Genomic DNA, 25500 nt, shown 5'->3' with positions numbered 1-25500 from the left:
ACAGATTTGATCACTCTTTTGGCCTTTTAGAAACCTGTGCATTGCATGTGTTTATATTAAGGGTTGGTGCAGTCATCAGTGTGCAAGCAAGTGCTTGTGAGCGCAGTCACTGGAGTGCTAAATGAATGCTATGGGATGGCTTACACTGAGACACTGGAGAGCACAATAGGCCTGAGATTCTGGGCTTTCCCTGAAACCATGAACTGTGTCCACACTTGAGGTGGACATCTCTACACTCTGGAAATGCAGAGCTAGTATGCTACCCAAGAGTCCTCAGTGCAGCTCTCTCCTCTGCCACACACTGGGCTGTTTGTGATGAAAGAAGAGTCGTTTGACTGGAAACAGACTGAGTTCCTAGCATTAGTTGGTAAAAGGCACACGAGTCTAGAGAGTTTGAAATAATGGCCTAGAACTGGAGAATCTGTTTCTAGAGCTGCTCATCTCAAAACACTCAGCTTCTCGGATGAGAGCCATTATTCTTAGTCCAGATGTAAGAAGCAGAGAGGCCAGGCCACACAGATCATCCCAGAAAAAGAGCTAGCCATTCCCAGAGCTAGAAGCTAGGGCTCCTGATGGCATCCCAGGGTGGGCTGTTTATTTCTGTTGGATGATGATGGCAAAGAAAAGAGACTGGTAGTTTTAAGTCCCACCCAGTTCTGCAAACATTTTGAGCACACTGTGAAACTGTCTGCAAGGGCCACCTGGGACGCAGTTGTTCCTCTACAGAAGCATCCAGCTAGCTCTCAAATAAGTACACTGCTATTGGTATTCAGTCACAGTGTGGCAAGAGAAGGGAGACTCAAACTGGAGAGTCAGTGCCAGAGAGTATGCATTTGGGGGTGGGGTTTCTGAGCTGGGCCTTGGTAGATGAGTGGGGTGCAGAAGAAACTAAGGAGTAGGACCGTTCCAGGTAGAGATTGTGGAGATTAGCATATGCCTTATGTTATGTAGGAGATGTCCAGGAGGGTGAGGAGAGTTAGGCAGGCTAAAGTCTGCCTCAGAAAGCCCTGGGTGTGAAGTCAGAGAACTTGAGTTGTGTTGAGGTACTTACGGAGGAACTTTGTACACCTAGACGATGTGAGGACCAGCAGTTATCTGTGCAGCACTCTGAGGGCTTTTATCCATCATTGTCTGTGAGGTAGGGTGGGTAGAGGAGCTGTGTGCTCTCTTGTAAGGGAAATCCTATCATCACCACTCTTTCTCTTGTTACTTTACCCTGGTTTTCCTTGTGCCCAGCACATCCTGGGCAGCTAAACAAGGGAAGAATAGCAACTCTTCCCCCTCTCCATACACATACACTCTGAGCATGCCAAAGGTAAACAGGCCAATCCTTGCTTCGTAAACTGACCCACCCTCATTTAATTAGCAGGCTCACGGCTTCCTGGTGTTTGTGTGGCTCACTGTCAGTTGCCTGGCAGATTGACCCAGTTAGCCATGATCTTTGGAATTATTTAATCTGGGCCTAGAGAGAGCACTTAGTGTTCAATAATCCAAGGCCAGTTCCCAACATCCACCTTGTAAGTTCACAACTTTTCATGTAACTCCAACTCCAGGGGAATCTAAAACCTCTGGCACCTGTACCCATATACACATACACACACAAGTAAAAATAAGCCAGGCATGCTGGTGCCTTTAAGCATGCCTTTAAGCTCATCACTTGGGAAGCAAAAGCAGACAGATTTCTGTGGCTTCAAGGCCAGGCTGGTCTACATAGCAAGTTCCAGGACAGCTGGGGTACATAAAGAGGCCCTGTATCAAAGCAGGGGTTGGGGGTGTGTGTGTATAAGCTGGGCATGGTGGTGGATGCCTTTAAATCCAGCCCTTGGAAGGCAGAGGCAGTGGATCTCTTTAGTTCAAGACTAGCCTTGCCTCCAGAGTGAGTTTCAGGACAGCCAGGGCTACACAGAGAAATACTGTCTCAAAACACACACACACACACAAGAGAGGGTTTGCTGGAGAGATGGCTCAGCAGTTCAGAGCACTGGCTACTTTCCAGAGGACTTAGGTTCAATTCCCAATGTCCACATGGCAGCTCACAATTGTCTGTAATTCCAGTTCCAGGGAATCTGACACCCTCATACAGGCATGCATGCAGGCAAAACACCAGTGCACATAAAATAAAAAAATAATTTATTAAAAGTACTTTTAAAACTATGCATCCTATTTTGCATATGTTGCCTATGTGTATATAAGTAAGTATGTGCACTGTGTGGGTGCTCACAGAGGCTAAAAGAGGGTGCTGGATCCCTTGCAATTGGTGTTACAGGTGGTTGTAAGCTGCTGTGTGGATACTTGGAATTGAATCTGAGTCCTCTGCAGGAGCAAGCAGCAAGTACTCTTAATCACTAAGCCATCTTTTTAGCCCTTTAAAAATGATGTAATCTTCCATGTGTGGATTTTTTTGTTTGTTTTATTTTTTCCAAAGCAGAGGCAGTTACTTCTTGGATGACAGTGACCTCTGTTTCTAAAACTATACATTTCCAATTAAGTTCAGACTTTTATCTCACTCACAAAAAAATCTGGGTTCGTAGTCTCCTAGCTTTCCTGCCCCTGAGTACAAGGCCTTGCGGCCTCAAGACACAATACACTAGGGTTCTTGTTGTAATACTGTGTATTTTAGGGTAAGTGCCTTCTCACTTTGGGGCCTTATTTTCTCAGCAATAAAAGGAGGATAGGCTAAACAAGTTCTGAGACTCCTTCATGTGCTACAATTCTCAGAGTCAACAGGTGCCACATTACCATAACTTCCAGAGAGCCACGTGTTGCTCCAAGCAGTTTGGCTGTGTAAAAAGATGAAATAAGTCATACTTCATTTTGTTGGTTGACAGCTCAGTCAGTCTAGGGCAGGCATAGGCTGTTTTGTAGAAGGTGCTGAGTTTTTTCCATTTCAGTTCCCTAGTTCAGAGTCTAGAGAGCTGGATAATGGCTTTCGGCTGCTCCCCTGAGCCTGGATCCAGGCAATAGCACAGATTCAGCAGGGCATTTCTCCTGGCTCCCAAGCTTGCTTTGGATCCATAATAAGCTAGCCATTTGGTGAATCAAACACAGATTTCTTTTTGGTCTGAGCATCCTCAGGTTTTACTGAGCAAAAATCTTAACAGTGACCAGTTAAGCCCTAGGATACATCCCTTGATAGGATTTTACTTCCTTGCTGACCACCTATGAGGTCATCAGGTGTAGAGGACTTGTCTCCTGTGTAAGGATAATGGAGAAAAGGACCAGTTGTTAAGGGTTGGCCTATCTTGAGTATTTTGAATTAAGTGTACTCTAATATCAGGTGGTGATTGAGATACCATCTCTGCTAGGATGCTGGAAATGTCAGGAAGACCAGCAGGCTTTTCTCTGAAGGCCTCAGTGTTAAGTTCCCAGCCCTACCATGAGCAGCTAAGCCTCTTAATATGGAAAACACTTATCCTCTGCTTCTAAATTAGGACCTTTAAAAACCTCAAGTCCCAAGTAGTGCCCATCCTAGTGGCTCACTCCTTTTTATTGACCTGCACAGTACATTGTTATCTAAGAAGCTTTGGAAAGCCAGAGAACTCCAGAGCTCATTTTGTACATAGGAGGGTATCCCAGTCCCAGAGATGCTAGCTAGGTTTCTTATTAATAGTGACACAGCTCACTGCAGACACGGAGGAATGGAGCCCATGGTGGAACCCAGAGACAGATTCAAGCTGAATATCAGAAAAGCAAAGCAGCTGGTCACTAGCTTCTTACTTCTACCTCAGGCTGAATGGGCTGGTCCTGTCTCCATGAGCTCTCACCAAGCCCCAGACTGTAACCTGTCTTCAACATGATTGGAGAATGAGTACCTTCTTCTTAATGTCTGATACTGACTTATATACCTCTTATGAGTCCTGGAATTAAAGGTGTGAGCTATATATCTTTTAGACTTGTTTTACTTTTGTGTAGATCTGGGTGGCCCTGAACTCACAGAGATCTGTCTACCTCTTAATCCTGAGTCCTAGGATTAAAGGTATGTGCCTAGCTTCTATGGCTTGTGGCTGATTTTGCTTTCTGAATCTGCAGGCAAGCTTTCATAAATCATAAATAATATATCACCACTCCACGGTGCCTGTCTCCTTGTTCCAGTGAGTTCTCCTGCCTTGATGCTTTCTGACAGACACTGTGGCTCAGTGTTACCAACCCTGCTAGGGTGGTTTTGAAAATAACATTGCTGTGCAGAAAAAGCCAGCATGGAAGAGATGGAATGAACAGTTGCTATTTTGAGGTTTGTTTTCTTTGGAGTTCTAAGTGGCTGTAGGTGGTTTGGCCTGCTGGCACAGCCTGGGTGGAGGATCACAAACCCTAGGGGCTGCTGCTACATTTCTACTCTGTGACAAGGCTATCAGTTTCTTCCCATGCAGAGGACCAGACTAATTCTCCCTTTTCACCCACTTAGGGTCTGGGAGGATTTAGAGACTTAAGAAAAGGTTGGCATAGCAGTTTATAAGGGTTTCCTTTATAATTTTTAAAAATGATTTGCTTATTTTTATTTCATGTGCATTGGTGTTTTGCCTGCATGGGTGGCTATATGAGGTCCCAGATCCCTTAGAACTGGACTTACAGGTGGTTGAAAGCTGCCATATGGGTGCAGGGAATTGAACCCCGGTCCTTTGGAAGAGCAGCCAATGCTCTCAACTACTGAGCCATCTCTCCAATCTGGCTCTGTGTGGGTACGTGCATGTGTGTGTGGGGGTGTTGGTGTAGGGGTGTGTGTGTGGGTGTGTGGTTGCATACGCTAGCACGCACCATGTGTATTAACTTTTGCCAATATGTACCTATGAAAACTCCCTTCCCCCTAAAGTTTCCACCTTTGGTAGTCTTGACCTTATAGCCAGCCACTCAGGACTTAGAGAAGACCGTGTTTGTCTCAGCAGGTTCTTCCAAACCCTCACAGGGCAGGGTGCTAGGTAGTGTAGGGAGCTCAGAAATGATCAGTGACTGTCTGTTGTCACACACTTCTAGCACATCAGATTGTGACCATAGTGCAAGGGCGAGAGCTTCTAGAAGAGAGATTATTGCTTACTAGGGGAGGAGTGGGTATAGGATTTATATAGTCATGGGTGTTGTCCTCCCAGGGTTGGTAAATACTTTCAGCCTCTTCCAGCTGGTCCCCCCTTAGATAATAATAAAAAATACTAATTTTATTTTGTGTGTAAGGGTGTTTTGCCTGCATGTACATCTGTGTGTCATGTGTATGTAGTGCCTGTGGATGCCAGAGGGAGGGCTGTGGACTCCAGGAGTCTGCTCTTAACCACAGAGCTCTATCTTTAGCCTCCAGCTGGTTCTTTGCTCTCTAGCGTCCTAGTCCTGCTCTGCCTTCAACTGTACCCTCTCCCTGGGAAGCAGGCAGGCACAAAAAGAAGCAGTCCCTCTTCTTTGGCCCCAGGCTCCCAGAAGCTGACTTCTCTTCGTCTTCAGAGTGTACTGCCACACATCTGAGATGATTTTGGCTTAAATGCCTCTGCTTTCTTCGGTTGGATAGTTTAAAACACGAGGCTTTCTTTTTCGTAAGTGAAAGTAGACCCAAGAGCAAGTTTTTTGATGCCTTTTTTTTTTGGGGGGGGGAGTACAATAGACATTTTAACTGCTAATGGTGTATGGCTCTCTGGTCAATGGGAGTGAGGAAGGCCATGTCCTGATTAGGTTCCTGGTGACCCACTTTTATAAGCCTTCCTAAGGTGGAGTCAGTGTGGAATGGCAGCACCCTGGATGTCTGAGTGTTGCAGCCTTCTCATGGCACATATGTAGACAGTAGATAGGGAAGAAGACGCTGGCTCGGTTTGGCTGAATGCTGCTTGGGTTCTAGTGAGTCCTTGACTCTTAGAAATAGAAACCACAGTAAACACGAGCTTCAGCTCCTCCTGTCTCTACCTCCCAAGGGCTAGGGTTATAAGCATGTGCCAAAATACTAGGGATGGGACCCAGAGCCTTGCAAATGCTAGGCAAGTCCTCTGTCACCTGAACTGTATCTCCAGCTTCCTGTTTTGTGTTTTAGTTGTGGTAAAATGTGTATAACATAAAACACAAAACCTACCACTTTAATGGTTTGTAAATGTACAGCCTTGTGATATTAAGTACGCTTACCCGGTTAAACTGCTCTGTGTTTATTCTTTTTATGTACATTGGCATTTTGCCTGTGTGTATGTCTGTGCGAGGGTATCATCTCCTAGAACTGGGGTTACAGACAGTTGTGAGCTGCCATATGGGTCCTGGGAACTGAACCCAGGTCCTCGGGAAGAGCAGTCAGTGCTCCTAACTGCTGAGCAATCTCTCTAGTCCCTGCATTTACGCTTATGCAAAACTGTTCTTCTGTTTGGTTCCTTCCTGCTATTAAGATGAGCTGTTAACTGAAACAGACGGAATGGCCAAAGGGTTCTGGAGTCAGGCTCCATCACTTGCTATGTACAATTGTTTTGGTTTTCTTTTGAGAGTGCTCAGTACCTCAGGCAGAATTGGAACACCCTGAGAATGGCCTTGATCAAGAGAGTCTCCTGGAACTGGAATTACAAGCAGAGCCGCTGTACCAGGCCTGTTGTGCTTTAGTTACTCTGCAGCAAAGGGGTTTTATTGGCTCACAGGACTGTGGGAACAGGCAGGGTGGGGCTGGGCTCTCTTCTGCCAGTCACCTCCATTCTCTTGGCTCCCTCCTCTAAGCCCAGTCATGGCAGCTTGCCAGTATAGTTTATAGTTTTGTTCCTGGAAGGAAAATTCCTCCTACCTCCCTATTCTCTCCCACCAGAGTTAGAAAACTCACAGGAGAGGATCCTGATTGGCTACTGCAGTCATGTGCTCATGACTAGCCAATCACTACAAGCCAGAGCATGTTAAGTCTAGATAACAGGCCTGCCCCACCCTTGATAGGGAAGCAGTCTTTCTGCCAAGGCCAGGGCTTTAAAGGACCATCCTCAGGGAAAGTTTTCCAAGTTATCTTTCCTGTTCCCTGATCTGGCTTGTTGTCCTTCTCAGGTGATTTTTCCAAGCCCAAGCAGGGCTTGTAGGGAAGGCCAGAGACCTAGGTTCTCTTCCTGGCGCACTCCTTCATTAGCTACCTATCAGGATCTGCTGAGCACGCTGCCCAGGGCTTGAACTTACGTGCTCAAATAAGTGTGTTTGCCTCTGAGCACTTGCTGTGTATCAGGGATCCCGAGAGAGCTGGACATATTCTAGTACACATTCTATAACGACGCACATTCTATCTAGTTAAGCTGCCTGCAGAGTAAAGGGAGACATGCATCAGGGTTCCAGGACTCCGGGGTGGTCTATTTTTGTATGGGTCAAGCAAAAGCTGCCCTTTCCCAGAAGAGAGTTTTTTTTTTTTTTTTTTTTTTTTTGCCATTTCCCCCTGCTGCTGTTTGGACAGGGAAATGATGTGGCTCTTCAGCCCTTTCCCTGTGCCTGACTGGGAAGGGCAGGATGCTTTGGTCTCTCCATCCACTCCTAACAGTTGCACACACTGGAAGCATTTTCTGCTGACATTCCTCCTTCCCCACTTCCACATAAATGTCCCCAACCCCCAGCGCTCTGTTGTCACCTCAGTTGCCAGGGCACTCATGCTTGCTCAGGCAGAAGGGGGCTTTTGTTGGCATGGATTCAGTTGGAAGCAGAGGAAGAAAAGCCAGTTGGAAAGAACAGTGCACCCCAGCCTGGGAACGGAAACCAAGGGCAGGCAGTTTCCCTCTGTCTCAGTCCAGACTTGTCACCCAGGCTCGCCAAGCCCAGGACCTGGCTTGTAGGGGAAGAGAGTTGTGCTGAGGAAGTGATTGCACATAAATAAGTCCATAAAAATAAGACAAACAAATCAGGCATTTAAAAACTCAATCTCAGAACAAAGTACCTTCTAATTCTGACATCTGTGCTCATGCTGCGTTACTTTGTGACTTGTTGAATTTTTACGTTATAGTTATTACCTCCCTCTCTTCTTACATGATCAGAAACGTTTGGTTGAATCTCAAATGTAAAATTTTCCTAGTTGGATGTTGTATTTCTATATTTTTATAGACTTTTTTCTTGAAAACTGTTTGTCCTTTTAAGATATGTTAGCTACGGCTGACATGGTGGTATAGGTGAATAATGCCAGTACTGAGGCAGAGTTGTGAGTTTGAGGCCAGCCTGGACTCTGTGTTGCAGACTTATTTTAAAAGTCCCCACTGTGGGTATATGTATGGTTGTAATCCCAGCATTCAGGGGTTAAGCAGCAGGATGACCTGGAGTTCAAGGTAGTCATTGTCTACTTGAGAACCTCTTAAACTAAAAAAAATATGACTAGAGTTGGAGGTACAGCCTGGTGCTAGAACATATGTTTCTGTGTAAGGTATTGGGTTCAGTTACCAGCACAGGGGGGGAGAAAAAAGCAAAGAAAGAGATGGCTGTGGTGTGGGGGGGGGGTCATGCCAGAGAACCCTGAGTAGGGGAGGGACTTAGAAGTGTAAGGAGATGGCTGGAGGGGTCTGACTGACTTAGGTTTCCTGAGTTACATTTGTAGCCAGCATTAAGTCTGGGCCCTGACTTCTCTGCCCAGCTGGAGTAGCTGAGTTCAGAGACCAGCTGATGTCTCAGATCTTGCTGACACAGGTTGTGAAACTAGTCAAGATGAGAGAGGCTGCTAATACCCCACACAGGATAACCGTGATTATGTAACATACTCAGGAAGTGGCGTGTGTGGGCGGTAATTACATTTCAGGATGATACACGTCCATCAGGAGACTTTTACCTTTGTGTTTGTCTAGTCTGTTAGTGGAAATCTCGAGATTCTATGAGCTCCTATGTAAGGAGTAAGTTTTTTCCTCCCACCGCCGGTCTTGTCCCGGCGCTGCACCAGCCCCAAATAACGCACAGAGACTCTGTATTTGATATAATTCTGTTGGCCAGTTACTTGTTTCTTATCGGCTGGCTCTGTCTTAATTATTAACCCATTTCTATGTATTTCCACGTGGTCTCCTTACCGGGGAGCCGGCCAGCATTTTGCTTTCTCCAGACTCTCCATCTTGACCCCTCCTTTCTCCTTCCTCTTTCCTCCTTGTCTCCTAGTCCCTCCTATCTTCCTTTCCTATTGGCCAACAGTGCTTTATTCATTAACCAGTATGAGAAACATATATACAAAATGACATCTCCCATCACTCCTATATTGTTTTCAGTTGGGTATAGCCTTAACTGCCTGAAGGCAAGCTGATATACCAGGAAAATTCCTTTTGGTTCCCTCCAGAGTTAAGCTGAATGTCCAGCACTGTCAAGTAAAGTGGCAGATGGGCTGTAGTAGGCTCTATGGTGACCTGGAAAGTCTATCATGTCTCTTCTAAAGCTGGGCATGGATAGTTCACACCTGTAATCCCAATGTGTGAAAGGCAGTAAGGCAAGGAGGAGCAAGGATTCAAAGCCAGCCTGGGCTATGTAGTGCAGCCACATCACAAAAGGAGAGATAGGTGGCTAGGTGGGTGGGTGGGTAGGTAGATGGGTAGGTGGGTGGGTGGGTAGGTGGGTGGGTGGGTGGGTGGGTGGGTGGGTGGGTAGAGTGGGTAGGTAGGTGTACATCAAAGGGATGCTGGCTGCTGCTTAACTCCTGCAGGTTGGTGTGGGGCTGCAGAGTGGGCCCTTGTTGCCACATAGTCAGCATTTGCAGAGGAAGCCCATATGTGGATTTAGGGGTAACATATATAAATAAAAATTTACCTATTAAGAACTTTTGTCTGCTTTTTTATTTTATTTTATTTGGGTTTTCAAGACAGGGTTTCTCTGTGTAGCTTTGGAGCCTGTCCTAGAACCCACTCTTTAGACCAGGCTGGCCTCAGACTCACAGATATCTGCCTGCCTCTATCTCCCAAGTGCTGGAATTAAAGGTGTACACCACCATCACCCAGCTTTTATTTTAGTTTTTCAGACAGGGATCTATATATCCCCGGCTGGTGTTAGGTCTGCTGTGCACCTGAGGGTGACCTTGAACTTCTGGTCCTCCTGCCTCTACCTCCCAAGTGCTGGGATTATAGGTGTGTACTACCATTTTTATGAATTTGTTTTCCTTCCTTGAAACTGGATCTCACTTTTGAAGTGCACAGCAGCCTCCAACACAAAATGTTCCTGCCTCAGCCTCATGAGTGCTGGGATTACAGACTTGTATCAGCTCATGTAGCTAAGGCACACTGTAATTAAGACAGGACTTGTGTGTGGGCTATACTGGTTTTTAGTTTGAACTTCCAAGAGCTGTTTAAGTGGGATTCAGCCTTGCTGGTAAACAGAAAAGGACCTTGACTTTGGGTAGATCCTCAGTAGCCTATCTCTTTCCTAAGGTCCCTATCCTGGCCTGAGTTATCACCAGTGCTGCTTCCTGTGTTTAGGAAGTGAACAACCCCCTTGGGATCAGGGATATGGCTCAGTGAAGAGCATTTGTCTAGCACATACATGACCCTAACAGAAAAACAACAAAAATCCCCTTGTCTTTCAGACAGAACTCTGATGCAGCAGAGTCATGGGGAAGCCATTCCTTCTTAAGAGTAGGAGGTACAACGCTCCACTCCCTCCCTCCCAGTGTAGTCACAGGATGGCCAGGTTCACCATGCCATCATGACAAAACCACTGGGTCCTGTGGTTTCAGAATTAAAGGAATCCTAGTGGGGATTGACATTGACAAAAGTGTGTGGGCAAATGACATTTAGTGAAATGAAGTTCTTCCCAAGAGGTTTTTCCCCAGCAAAGGTCATTTTAGGCTCGGAGAAAAGTCTGGAGACCGGTATGGGGTGAGAGGGCACTAACAGGCAAAGGTGAGGTGTAGCTGAGCTGGGCACCCGCTGCCTTCATGCTTTCACAGGGTTCTGCTGGGAGGAGTACAGGAGCCAAGGAGCCACACACTGGAAGCCATCTTTCTTTCCTTGGCACTTGCAAAGCACCTCCTTGCTAGCCCGGTTCTGTAGGTCACTAACCTATGTGGAAAGATGCAAACGTACTGATTTTTATCATAAGTGTTTTTGAAACCAATCTAAAATCTACTGGAAAATAATTTTGTGTCCAGTCAGAGAATTTACTGCTTGTTGGCATGGTTGCCAGTTGGTAGTTTCTGGGCAGACTGAGCCTCCCCTGATGCCTTTGGAGCCAGACTGCTAGCTTGCAAAGTCAGGGTGCAGAAGGCAGAGCAATAGGCTCAAGTGGAAGTAGGCCAGCGCCTGCTGCTCTTCAGAGAGAGAGAGAGAGGACCCTTTGCAGACAGGCAGCCTGAATTTGATCCTCACCTGCTCCCCTTTTTAAAAAATATTACACTGGTGTGTGTACGCGCGTGTGTGCGTGTGGGCATACTTGCATGGTCACTCAGTGCCACAGTGTGCTAAGAGGAACCATGTGGGGTTCAGAGATTGAATTCCTGTCATCAGCTTGATAGCAAGCATCTTTACCTGTTGAACCAGTCCACCAGCCAGGTGCCATCCCCCACCTTCCTAACTGCCTCTGACCTGGGATTACAGGCCTCACCTGGTTTCTGTGCTTCTGGGCATAGGACCCAGGGCATTGTGTACACTAGGCTCCAAGCTGTATCCCTGCCTCTGTGTGACTTTGTGCCCCAGTATTCTAATGTGTTACGTCAGACAATAATAATCCCTGCCTATGGGGTTGTTGGAGGATGTAGATGACCAACAACCCTTTTCCCCCCAAAAAGTGCCAATCATGATGCCTGTCATCCTCAAGAGCATGTTGTGCAAGGCAAGGAGAGAAGCAAAGGGGAAAGAAGCAAGCGGAATGGGGTGAATGCTCCAATCACCCAGTGTTCTTGTGCAGATTGCCTTCTTTTCTGGCCATGAAGGTGCTGAGCACTCTCACTTTACCTCTGACAGAACTCATTGAGAGAGGTGTAATAACTCAACCTGCCTCTTGCTCAGCATCAGGGCCACAGTCCTGGCCCAGTCTTGATAGCAAACCCTATGATCTTTTCCTCTATGCCCTAGTGCTGCTTGGCTTCAGCCAAGGGTTGGGGATGACTAGGCTGGCATTGGCTAGAATGATAAAATGCTCTTATATGCGATACATGTATGGGTGTGGGTGTGGATGTGTGTTGGAGTTCATGCACAGGAATGTGGAGGCCAGAGAAGAGTGCCTGGTGTCTTCCTTAGTCATGTCCTACCCTATCTTTGGAGGTAGGGTCCTCACTGAGCAGAGCTCACTGATCCAGGTAGGCTGGCTAGCCACAGCTCCAAAGACCCACCTGTCTTCACCTCCCTAGCACTGGGATTACAGGTAATCTACCGGACTTGTTACAAGGTTGCTGGGGTCAGAAGACATTTATTTTTCCCAAGCAGGTTTGTTTTGCTTTGTTTTGTTTGAGACAGGGTTTCTCTGTGTAGTCCTGGCAGTCCTGGGACTAGCTCTATAGACCTGTCTGGCCTCGAACTCAGAGATTGCCTGCCTCTGCCTCCCAGGTGCTGGGATCAAAAGCATGTGCTGCCACCATCTGGCTCACACTGTGCTTTGCAGAAGTTGATGTGTATATGTCGGTGTGTACATATACACACTGTTTTCCTGCTTTTTGTTTTGTTTTTAAAGCTTGGTGCTAGTGATTATATTTTTCTATTAAAATGGGCTCTGTCCAGAAGTTCTGCAGTTACATAGACCAGTGACAGACATTTTCTGAGCATTTATTGTGTGTCAGACTCTGCTTAGTATATCACATTCATAACTCATTCTGACCAGCACAATAACCTCTTGAGATTGGTGTTGTCATAGTAAGGGTTAGTGAGGTTAGGAAATTGGCTCGGGCAGTAAAGGTAGAGCTGGACTTGGTAGCTGGCTGCCTGAACTTTCTAAACCATCGTTATAATGTGCCACAACCCAGCAGATCCTAAGTTTGCTGGACCATGTAAGTGTCTCTTCCAGTTGTACATAGAACACACTGCTGTCTCAGCGCCTCTGGTTGGCTCAGCATTCTGTGAGGTTGCTATTGTAGGGCTTATTTCTTTCATCTTTGTCTGTGTTACACAGATAAGAGGCTTCTTTTTCTCTAGAATCTTCCTCTGCAGAGAGTACTGTAATGCCTGTGTACTCCCTGTGTGTCTGCTGATGAAGTCAGCAGGGTTTCGGACTCCCATTTCCTGGTCATATACAAGTACTTATTTTACCATCTCTAAATGGAGTGCATTAGCTCCAGGCCACGGAGAGCAAATTAGGGAGCAGGGAGATACATCACGAGAATGAGGCTGCTTGGAAAATGTGTCTGTGCTTCTGGCCTGAACTCCCCAGCTGTGTGGGAAGAAATACAATGATGTTGGGTATCATTCCAAGGCTGTTGTAGAATGAGACTGGCTGGTCTATAGGTGATCCTAAAACAAAACAACCTATCTGGGCTTTAAAGGTGTGCTTTTTGCTTCTGAGTACTTTTAAAAAAATGTTATTACATTTATTTGAGAGAGAGGTATGTGGTGTGTGTGGGTGTATGTGTGTATCAGAGGACAATGATATCTCTCCTTTCACCATGTGGATCCTAGGGAATCTAACTTAGATCATCACACTTGCTGGCAAGTACCCTTGCCTGCTGACCTATCTGCCTGGAGGGAGTCACCATGCCTGGCCTCCTTTTCTTCTGACTGAGGACTTAGGAGAGCAAGTTGTCATTTTTCAGCTCTTCCATGGGTCAGCACAAGCCTTAAACAAGATTTACAAAGGGCAGAGTTTAGGAATGAATTAAGAGGAGCTGGAGATGGTTCCACAGTCGAGAATGCAACTCTTGCTGAAGACTTAGAGCTCAGTTCACAGAACTTACATGGGTGGCTCAGACCACCCTAACTCTAGCTCCAAGGGCTCCCACACCCTCTCCTGGCTTTTAGCTGCTCCTACAGAAGGATGGGCTTCAGCTAACTGTGATTTTGACTTTGTGTCTTGTCTTGTTCTCATACATAGGACTGATGACAGGTGGGCACCTGACCTGCTTTCAGCACATGATCCATGCTGGATGCCTAGTTGTGGTCTCCTAGCTCATGGTTCTCCAGGAATCTCCACTCACAGTAGAATGAGGCAAGAGCCCTTGAAAGATGGCTAGAGGCAGGTGAATCAAGCCCCCTCAGCTGCCTTTGGCTCACTGCCTGCTGTGGTCCTGCCATGCATGCTCAAGCTACTGAGGGTTCTTCATAGTCTCATTAATGCTGGAGACGCAGTGTTGTCTTTTTTGGGGGAAATAGCCTCTGGAGTGTGCTGGTGTTTGCTGATTAGGAAGGAAGTGCATGCACACCCCTCACCCCCACCCCGTCATCACTTCTGATGGGTGCTTTCGGTTGTAGATCATGGCTTTTGTAAGAACTGCAGACACTGCCATCCACTTATGTGACAGCTGGTTCCTGAGCTGGGGTTCTCTGTGCCCATAGGGAGTGTGCAGACATACTTTCTGCAAGTCCATTGAGATGCTTTGAGCTGTTTTTACCTGTACTGAGTGTGGGGCAGATCACAGCATTTTGATCTCTCTTCTTCCAGGAGAATCTAGTTGATCTTGATCTAGAAGAAAGGAAGTCATCCCTAGTTACACTCAACTGACACATCCTCTGTTGTCCCTGCCAGCAGATGCCTTTTAGAAAGGGTTTCCAGTCCTGGGTGAATGAATGTCTTCCTTACTAGTTGCTCTGCTTCTTGGGTGTCTCTTGCATGCTGTCTTTTTAATAGCTGTTAGGAGGGTCTAATGAAGCAACTGTCTGGAGACCAATGTTTATTTCAACATGGTTGCAGTTGCTTTTGCTTCAGCTTTCAGAGCCAATAAAGCTGGTTATTAGATTCTGTAATTGCTGCTGTAATTACTCTCTTGGAACTGGCAAAGGCATAATTAAATATGGAGATTCCACAGACTTTTTCTCATCTAAAAACAACCTCGTAAACTTCTTTTAGCAGGGTTAAATTTTTGCTGTTAAAGCCAATGTGTTTACAAATGACACTGAGTTTTGTGGCTGAAGATGAATTTCTTTGGATACTTCCTTCCTCTTTGAAGATTTGGCTTTGATGAACCGCTGTTCTTAGCCTGGAAGCTATTTCTTTACTACAACCACCCAGAATTTGGGAAGGTTGGCAAATCCTTACCAGCCAATTTGCATTTATTTGTGTAAATACTGGGTTTGGGCTCTGTGAACTTTGGCTTCTTAGGAAAACTAGTCTGGTTGGAAATCTGGTTAGAGCTGGGTGTGGTGGCTTATACCTATAGTCCTAGCACCCGGGAGGCTGCGTATGGTGATTGCTGAGAGTGTAGGGCCAACCTGGACTACAGTGAATTCCAAACCAGCCTGAACTATAGTATAAGAAAGGCCTTGTCAGTCGGGCATTGGTTGCACACGCCTGCAGAGGCAGGCAGATCTCTGTGTGTTCAACACCAGCCTGGTTTACAAGAGCTAGTTCCAGGACAGGCTTCAAAGCCTGTCTGGAAAAACCAAAAAAGAAAGGCTTTGACTCAAACTCTCCGCCCCAGGTTGACATCTGGTGGGAAGAAGGGAGTTTTACTTGGACAGTATTCAGAAGGAAGGGTGGTGTCACCTGGCCCGTGGGAGCATCTGCTTCCCCTCAGTTATCCTCCATGGCAATGCCCCACATTTGTAAGGCTTAGGAAGTGAAGTGCTATGATCCTTGTGTTCACGTATGTTCTTGTGGACCAGATGCTGACCAAATGACAGTCTTCAGGGTTACTGGGTTTTGTTTTGATGGAGTTTTGGTTTGGTTTGGTGTTTTGTTTTTGGTTTTTCAAGACAGGGTTTCTCTGTAGCTTGGACCCTGTCCTGGAACTCACTCTGTAGACCAGGCTGGCCTTGAACTCACAGAGATCTGCCTGTCTCTGCCTCAGAGTGCTGGGACTAAAGGCATGCACTACCACGGCCTAACAGGATTACCGTTCTTGAGAAACATATCTTAGGGGTTTCTTAGAATTTGCCCTTTCTTTTTAGAGATGTCAGGTAGTTGAAAAATACAGGTTAGACATGAGTTAGGAGGAAAAACAATCCATAGTCCCTGCCAGACCCCAGCCTGGGGAATCCACTGCTTTCTGGGATGAACTTTATAAGCCTGCAGCAAAAGGGTGACCCTGGAGACCATGGTATTTTCTGGGACCTTCCCCTACTTTTTGCATGCTTACCTTACAGTGAGGGTCTTTCAAAAGATGCTATTGTATGAACCAAGAAAAAGGCAGGGAGACTCCTTCGTAGAACATATGCTCCTCTGGTCACGCTGATAAGCCCATTGTAAATGAACAGTATCATTAAATAAAAAATGCAGCACACCTTGCATAGCTACCTTAAATGCTAAGATGGGAGCATTTGTATATGAAAACATGTTGAGTTTAAAATTCAGCTTGGCATGTATTAACTAATTGCCTACCAGCCAATGTGTTAGAGAGATGATGATGGTCTGCAAAGATGACTGGTAGTCATCATTCATTAACTGGAGCTTGCTTCCTTACTTCCCTTGTGTATTGGCATTTGCTTCCAAGTCATTTATTCTTGAGGGATTTTATTTCGGGGTGTTTGTGTGTCTGTGTGCATCTGTCCCTGTGCCCTTCTGTCTGTCCGTCCCTTGGTACTGGGGATTAAATAGGTGCTCAGCCATGGAGCTCCCTTGCTGACTTTTTTAGACAGGTTCAGCCCTCAATTAAGCCCTGGATGGTGGGAATAGTTAGGAGCAGGGGAGTCTGAGAAAGGAACACCCTCAAGATGCAGGGTCTTGCCTGAGAAGGCGTGAATGAAGGCTTGAAGTCATGGATGATTGGGATGGGGGTGTTTTTAAGTTTCTGTTACAAGTGAAGTAGCCCCAGACCCAGGATAACTTGGTTGTCCTGCTTGCTGCCATGGTTGCTGAGGGTGGCTGTTCCAGCCAGGTGCTAGAGTTCACAAGGACTAGGAAATCCATCTCTTGCATCTGCAGGACCCTAAGAGTAAGAGGCTGTAATGTGGGCCTAGAGAGCTATGAAACGTTTTTTAAGAAAAGTGGTTGGATTTATTCTCTTTGGCCACTTCTTGCTGGGGTGGGTGACTCCTTCCAGGGTACAAGAGCCTGCTATTTTTATTAGGTGGGAGGCCTAACCGAGTGAATGGCACAGCATTTGTTGTGGACCCCACACCAGGTTAAGTCCCTCTGGGAATTACTGCCTGGAGACCCTGGCTGAGTAGTAGAACCACTCTGAACTTCCGTTTCCTCATCTGCTGAAACCTTGCAAGGCTGCCGATTCAACAGCAGGCACACAAAAGTTCTGCAAGGGTCTAAGTCAGAGCAGAGTCTAGAGTTAGTAGCTTTTCAAATTTTAATGAGGGGCAGTAATACATTGTCCTTCTCATCTGTTTCAGGTTCTCCTATTCATTGGTTTCCTTCCTAAAGTTGGGGCCTTTAATACAGTTCCTCATGTTGTGGTGACCCTAACCATGATATTAATTTTATTGTTACTTCATGACCATAATTTTACCACTGTTGTGAATATTTGATAGGAAAACCTCAGTAGGTGTCATGACCCACAGGTTGGATTTTCTGCAGTGCTAGGGGTTGAACCCAGGATCGAACTATACCCTCAGTTCTAACCAATTTAAATGTTCCCTTGCAAAGATCTAATTATGCTGGTTATGATGGCACACACCTTTAATCTCAGCACTTAGGTAGCAGAGGCAGGTGGATCTCTGAGTTTGAGGACAGTCTTGTTTACAGAGGAAGTTCCAGGACAGCCAGGGCAACACAGAGAAATGTCTCAAAAAAAACCAGAAGACCTAATTATTTTGAGGCCAAACCATTGTTCTTGGCAAGTGGTTCCTCGAACAGATGCCTAGGCTAATAGTCAGGTTTCTTCAGCCTTCAGACCCTGGGCACGGCACTGTCGTCTACAGAGTTCTCAATGGAGAAGTGTGCAATTGAGTTACAAAAAAAAACAATTTTATAGTGTTAGCATAACTTTACAGTTTTATGTTGGGTGTTCATAGCTATCCTGTGAAGCATGTGTCTGTAGGTTGTAAAGTGGACAACTGGAAGTGGAAGGAATGTGTTAGCCTTTGTGACATACAGAGAAACCACGTCTGTAGAGGAGGTGACTGTCACCTGCAGCCTGCGTGTGCCTGGATGGCACTGGTGCACACCTCCTGGATGAGGGAGTGTGCATGCATGAGTGCATGTGTGCGAAGCTTCCCTGACCCAACCCAGTCCAGTGCAGCTGCTCCTTCTGCCTAAGCCTGCCGGGCTACCTTTCTGAGGTTGTAAAGGGAAGGAGCCTGAATTGTGTGGGGGAGCTGGAGCTTAGTCCTTGCTTTGCCACAGATTGATCTTACTGGAATGCTTGCCTTGACTGGATCTCAGACAAAATGATCTCTCTCTACATAGGCTGAGAATTAACAGAGCAAATGCCATTGATTGACAAATGGTTAAACTCCAGATTTGTTCATGGCAGGAGCTCCGTGTTCAGTTGCCTTTATGTGTTTTCTGTTATAGCGAATGCTGTACTAGCCATCGTTAGACATAAGGCTTTTTGGTTTTGTTCAGTTAAGTTACAGACAGAAATTACTGGCTCAGAGAGCGAGAAAACATCTTTATGCTGTGCACTATTCCCACGGTACTTTCAGAACCATAACAATTTGCAGAACTGTTGGCTTTTTGTGACATAGCATTTTAAACTAATCTAGTGTTTGTTAACCATTTATTATTTTTGTCATTTAGTTGGTGTGAAATGGTACCGCAATGGTGCTTTATAATAATTAGATCCAGCGGGGGTTTTTTTTTTTTTTTTTCCCCTGGTGTGCTATCTTCTTTGCTAATGTGCTAGGCTGCTCTATATGTTAGCCCATCTCCTCTTCACAGTCAACCTAGCAGGGAAGCCAAGCCACTCACCTGTGTCTGTGAACTATAGTTTGATTCCAGAATGCATTCTTCCTCTGGGAACCTGTCCATACTTTTGATTTTTGCAACAGATGTGGTTACCAGAGAATTTAAACTGTGTTTGTGTGCTTCTTCCCTGTCTGCATCGTGAGGTGTGTGAACTTTGTACGTTTTCTTAGAAAATAGAATGCGCTCCTGGTAGATGTTATTAGATTAGCTCTCTTACAGAGGAGGCAACAGCTCAGGTGTATGCAGCACATTTGGGAGAAAGGCTCAAGTCTCCTTTCCTCCCTCTAGCGGCCCTGCAGGCTCTGAAGCGCAAGAAGAGGTACGAGAAGCAGCTGGCACAGATCGATGGCACCCTGTCAACCATCGAGTTCCAGCGGGAAGCCTTGGAGAATGCCAACACCAACACAGAGGTGCTCAAGAACATGGGCTACGCTGCCAAGGCCATGAAGGCTGCCCACGACAACATGTGCGTGCCACTGCTGGGGAGGGGGCTCTGGAAGGGGGGATTGCTGAGGCCATGGCCTTCTTGTGGTTGGCTCCCTCTTTGCGGCTTCTGAGGGAATTGTGTACTGCTGCCTTTGTTTCCCCAAGAGCTCAGGAGTGGAAGGAGAAATTGTTTTGCTGACAGGTGTAGTTAAGTTGAGCAGTTCTTAGAAGGTCTTCTCAGTCACCTCTGCTCATCAGACTGTGCCAGAGACGGACACTGCCTGGGCTGAGTAGGGTGGGATTGGGTCCTCCCAGGGCATTGAGTCTGTTCAGCCTTGGGGGACCCTTTTGTCTTGGCTGCCCTCTGCTTCTGTCCTCAGCAGCTCTTCCCTCCCTGTGGATGGTTCCATGCCAGTGGCCCAAGAACTACATGCTCAGCTTGGTTCCAGTTGTAAAGGGCAGGGATCTTTCATTTAGTTCTTTGACACTTCAGCTGGCAAGAGGGGGACTTGGAGCACTTGTTGCTTTGGCTGCTCAGCGGTATTTCAGCTCAGGGGTTGGCAGAGTGCCCCTATGGTCTGAGATGTATAGTGGCCATGTCCTTCATTTGCATACTGTCTGGAGCTGCTGTGTTGATTTTTTTTAACAGTCTCTATGAATCACATTAAAATTTTTATTAGTGGGCTGGGAAAATTTTCTACTCTTTGCTCTAGGGACAAGAGGTGTGAAAGCATTGTCCTCAACATGCATGAGGTGTGGTAGTGTGCTGCAGGCAAAGGCTGCATCCCTTAATTTTGGTTTCCCCAGACATTTAGCCCAATGGATAGTAAGTAGTGTATATGTTTTAAAGTACACAGACCATGTTGAATAACTGTGCTACGCAATGTATAAAACGCAGGCATTTGCCTTTCCTTTGGGACCTCATAGGTGTTTGAGTAGGGAACGGTGTGGCTCTGTTTTGTGGTTTGTGATTTTTACCTTGTTCTGTTTAGAGTTGCTTTGGGGCCTGAAGAAGAGGTCTTGGCACTAGAGTTAAAGTCCTGTGGTTTCAGATCTGTTTACAGATCTCAGGTAGAGGTGGAGGGTTCTTGACTCCATTCGGTGCTAAGCCTGCTTTCCTTCAGTGCTAGAATGAATGTTGTCTAAGGATTTACCTCTGCTTGATTCTGCCATTTCCAATTTTGCATTCATTTGAGTGTGTGTGCCCATGCCTGTGTGGATGTGAGGGGTCAGTTCTTTCCTTCCACCTTTATGTGGGTTCTGGGGCAAGAACTCTGGCCACCAGGCTTGCACAGCACATAACTGGCTGAGCTGTCCTAGCAGCTTGTGATTCCCAGCTTTGAAGGGAAGGAGGAAGGCAGTAATAACAGGCAGTTTCCTCAGGAAGAGTTAGTGGGTGCTGAGGAGCAGATGGTATGCCTCAGGGCTTCTGTTCCAGCCTCAGACCGTTATTAGCTAATGTGATAACCTCTTCATTTCATTTCAAGGGACATTGATAAAGTGGATGAGTTAATGCAGGACATTGCTGACCAGCAAGAACTTGCAGAGGAGATTTCCACAGCTATTTCCAAACCTGTAGGCTTTGGGGAAGAGTTTGACGAGGTGAGTAGTTTCTTGAAGATCACATGAGTCTCTCAGGTGACAAACTTCAGGCTTGGATGTCAACATAGTGCATAATGTACACCTCCTTGGATTCTGAATTTTATTTTAATTTTTAATATGTATTTTGTGCTTGGCATAGTAGCATGTGCCTTTAATCCCATCATTCAAAAGGCAGAAGCTAACCTGGTCTACATAGAGAGTTCCAGAACAGCCAGAGTGGCAGTGAGACCCAGTCTCAAAGAAGAAGAAAAAGAAAACATAATTTTGATTTTATGCTGAAGGGTGTTTTGCCTGCCCATGTATATCTATGCACCATTTGCATACCTTGTTCCCCTGGAGGCCAGAAGAGGGTGTGAGCACTCACTTGGCACCTAGCAACTATCTGTAATTCCAAGATCCTAGGGGATCTGATGCCTTCTGTTTGGGAGTGCTGCATACACCTGGTACACAGACAAATATAAGCAAAATAATATAAAAATCTCAAAACAACAACAACAAAAAGAATGGTGCTGGGTTGATGGTACAGGCTTGTAACCTAGCAACCCAGGAGTTTGGGGCAAGAGAACAAGAAGGCTGGACCACAGGAGGTGTAAGGCTGGCTTGGGCAACGGCCAGAACCCATCTCAAAACTTTTATAAGAAGGAAAAAGAGTCTGGGCATGCATCTCAGTGGTAGAGCATAGCTTAGCATATGCATGATCCTGGGTTCAGGTTCCAGTATTTCCCCCTCCAAAGGCAAGGAAAGATACAGTCCCTGCACCCAAGAAGCTCATAGGAAGGACCCCAGATGCATACATAATGCCAGTGGCCTCCTCAGAAGGTTCACTGGGCAGCAAGGGGAGGAATGGCTGCAGGGAAGGTTTCACCACACTTCCTTTTTGCAGGACGAGCTCTTGGCAGAGTTGGAGGAACTTGAACAGGAGGAGCTAGACAAAAATTTGCTGGACATCAGTGGGCCCGAAACAGTCCCGCTACCAAATGTCCCCTCTGTAGCCCTACCATCAAAACCTGGTGAGTATGCCCACAGTCGGGACACACACACCCTGGCACCATGAGAAGGGGGTGATCTCATGGTAAATTGACTTGGGGTCTGATGTGATGACCATGATACTGGTGTCATTTGCAGAGCAGATTTCCTAACCTCAGCACTGCTGACGTGGCCAGATAATTCTGGGGCTTGCATTGGGTCTGTCTTATAGGATGGCTCTGACTTCTCCCCACCAGTTAAGCAGTCCCTGCCTACAATGCCTTCAGGCATTGCTGCTGTGGGGTTGGGAGTGGGAATTAAGAGCCTCTGTTCTAGAATGATTTTTCTTATCTCCTAATAAGGGAAAGTTCTAGGCATTGTGCAGAGGTATGAGGACTTAGGACTTGCTCCATCTAGGACCCTGTGATATATGTGTGTGTGTGTGTGTGTGTGTGTGTGTGTGTGTGTGTGTGTGTGTGTGCGTGTGCTCTCTGGAAGGAACCGGCTCTGGCTGGTTTGGATACCTGCTTTGTAAAGCCATCATTCCCTTGCCTGCATTTTCTCCCTCTTCTCCTCCCACGTGCTCCACACAGGGTTCCCAGAAAGACAAAGCTGCCCATCTGGAGTGGAGACAAGGGCCTACCAGCAGGGTGTGAACAGGGTGTGACCCTGTCCCTTTGCCATCGTAAAGAGAGGTCCCTGGCCAGTCAGTGGCTGTCAGAGGCAAAGCCTGGCTCCAGCGACGGCAAATGGGGTCAACTTGGCAAGGATTGCATCTCTTGGGAGAGATGATCTTGCTTTCCCCCCAAACGACCCTGGGTGCTTTAGGACGGAGGGACCCTCAGTGTAAAACAGGCCCTCCTGGTGTGGCTGCCCTTCCTGAGGGCCGTTTCGATGGAAGGTGTGCCCACTTTCCTGAATTTGGGTGTCAGCTAGTAGGCCCAAAGCAGTATGCTGTTTGCCTCAGTATCTGCAGGGCAGGGCTGTGTGCTTACACAGTGGGACGCAGCCCCAGCTCCCAGCCAGCCTTCAAAAACCCCCTCTTCTGTCTCCCACAGTCAAGAAGAAGGAAGAGGAAGACGACGACATGAAGGAATTGGAGAACTGGGCCGGATCCATGTAACTGGTCCAGCATAGGCTGGGCCCAGACAGACTCTGGTGGCCTGTGCGACGGGCAGGCATGTGCGTGCGCAGGGTAGGCAGGACGCGTGCAGGCAGCCTCCATCGCTCAACTCTCACCCAAAGCAGTAGGCCGCATCTGCTCACTCTCGCATAGCATGGTCTGTGCCCAGGGGCGGGCGGGCGGGGGGAGGGGTGGGCGGGAGGGAGGTGCCTGCTGTTTATAATGTTGAATTTCTGTAAAATAAACTGTATTTGCAAATCCAACATTGAGCTTCTGGACTACGCTAACTCCACTGCTGAATCCTCCACGGAAAGGGTCGGCCGCTTGCAGTTGAAACGATCCGGAAATGTAGCCCGTGTCCTTTAAGTCAGCTGACTTGTCGCACATCTCCCTGTAAGACGTGTATGGTACTGGCAGAAAAGTCGTTTTTTAAAAGCCATAGATAGGCTTTCCCTCGTCCTTAGCTGTAATAACATCTGATTTTGGTTTCCTCAAGAGCTGTGTTTCTGTCTGTCACCTGTGTACCCCCCCTCCACACCCCCATGTTTATCATCCTGGCCTGGTCACTCCTGCTCCCCTGGGCTTTGGAGTTGTAACTCGGATTAGGGATGGATGTATTCTCCTGAGAGCAAATAAGATTGTTAGAATTAAATTCCAGCTATCCAGTTTTCTAACATAGCTCTAAAGTCTTCATTGCTGTTTGTGATAATTGATAGATAACTCATTGGAAACATGTGCATACATTTATATTCAGATGAAATTATGGTTTGCACTGTCTATTAAATATCTCGATTTAATTTTCACACTTGCTGTTGTGTTCAATCTCTCACCTCCCTTGGGAACCGACCCTGTCCAGTCCAGCTCTGGTCTGGGGTCACCACGGAAACAGGAAGGGCTTGGGAAGAGCAGCTTCCTTCTCCCTACAAACCTCCAGCTTCTGGAGACCACTGAGCTGTGGCCACTACTTAGCGTGGGGACCTTCGGGTCCACTCTTCAGTGAGCGGTTCTTGTGCAGCCCCAGAATCTTCCATCCTTGCCCACCAGCAGTGCCTCTGGGAGCCTCTGCCTGGTGGGAACCACGGTGCCTCCGTGAGACGAGGCCCAGCCAGGCAGAGTGTTCCCACAGTAGGGAAGTGTATTGGGACTGAGGGCACAAATGCTCCTTTGGGGTCTGTGTGTCTTGGGCCCAATCCTTTCACGCTGCACTTTTCTTTATTCTTGTACCCTCTTTAGAAACAGATGGATGCTTTGGACCCTCTCATCCAGCCGAGTAGATCTCCACGTGTGTCCCTCCTGCATATCGATAGTCTCAGGACTGAGAAGTCACCCCACCCCCCCCAGCTTCTGAAGATTAAAAGCAATCTGAGTTCACAATGGGCTATTGTCACACTCACAGTGTCCTCAGAGCAAGCTGCCTTTAACACTGTTCTGTTTGCTGTGAAGAGACACGTGGCAACTTTTAAACATTTGACTAGGAGCTTGCTTAACAGTTTCATAGCGCGAGTCCATGACCATCATGGCAGGGAGCACGGCAGCAAGCAGACACAGCTGGAGCAGAAGCCGAGAGCTTACATCTTTATGCACCAGTTGGAAGCAGAGAGAGACTGAGCATGACATGGGCTTTTGAAACCTGAGGACCCACCCCCCCCACCCCACCCCCCGTGGGCGGCACACCTCCAAGGCCACACCTCCTAATCATTCCCCAGACAGTTCCTGTTGTTCTTCTGCTGCAGCTATTTATTACCTGAGAAACACCAGACTCAGCGCCCACATGTGACCCTAACCCAGCTTCCAGAACATGGCAGCACCCCAGCTTTCTCAGATCCCCCAAAGATGATCAACGCCCCCAAGTCAGCAGGAAGCAGCCTTGAGAACTCAATGTTCTTATTCCCTAACCTGCCACGCCCAACCACCACCTTTTTTTAATAACAATAAGAGGTGGGAATGTTGGAAACCACCAGTCTGCAGGATGCTCATGGCCATGTCATCGATAGGGCAGGCTTTACCTGGCTGCACAGGGGACTCAGTTACCCACGCGCAAGTCCCCCTTTTGAAGCAAGCGCCGAACACACCCTTCCCTCTCCTGCTTTCAGTTGGCCACCAGCTACCCCTTTTTTCTCCCCTCTATCAATAAACTCCACGTGGGCGCTGAGTCTCCTGTTTGTGTTTCATAGGCAATAGCTGCAGCAAAAGAACAACAGTTCTACCACCGGGACCAAGCGTTCAAACACATGAGCTGATGGGGGCCATTCGCCTTCAAACCACACAGCTCTCTAGGTCTCATGCTCTCCCTTGCTTGTGTGAAGCCGTTGGTGCCATGCTCCGTACCCCCCCCCCATGGCTGCCACACTCAGAATTGAGACTTGATGACGGAGTTGAAATTTCCTGGTTTGGGAGAGATGGGGTTTGGCTTATGTCACAAATTCTGTACACCTCATGAAGAATTTAGTGGTAGCACTTGCTGGCATCCCTCTCTTTGCTTCTAGGCATCCTTTGGTGTAAGATTGCCAGAGTGGCCTGTCTTGAGTCTTACCAGCTGCCTTGGACTCTCTCCATAGGACTGAGTAGAGCTGCCAGATCCCTCTCAGCTC

At 47.1% G+C, this 25500-nt stretch overlaps 1 protein-coding gene across 1 annotated transcript in view; it reads left to right on the top strand.

Annotated features, from left to right (window-relative positions):
- Chmp4b (charged multivesicular body protein 4B) overlaps window positions 1-23086 on the top strand; it is a 35698-nt gene extending 12612 nt beyond the window's left edge. Inside the window, exons 2-5 of the mRNA XM_051192652.1 lie at window positions 19081-19258; window positions 20706-20820; window positions 21704-21830; window positions 22845-23086. Coding sequence (XP_051048609.1) covers window positions 19081-19258; window positions 20706-20820; window positions 21704-21830; window positions 22845-22909 — 485 coding nt within the window. The 3' untranslated portion in view covers window positions 22910-23086. The remainder of the gene's footprint in view (window positions 1-19080; window positions 19259-20705; window positions 20821-21703; window positions 21831-22844) is intronic.
- The last annotated feature ends 2414 nt before the right edge of the window (window positions 23087-25500 follow it).

The sequence above is a fragment of the Phodopus roborovskii genome, unplaced genomic scaffold (assembly GCF_943737965.1).
Source record: "Phodopus roborovskii unplaced genomic scaffold, PHOROB, whole genome shotgun sequence".
Lineage (NCBI taxonomy): Eukaryota > Metazoa > Chordata > Mammalia > Rodentia > Cricetidae > Phodopus > Phodopus roborovskii.
This window is presented reverse-complemented; position numbering and strand designations above follow the sequence as displayed.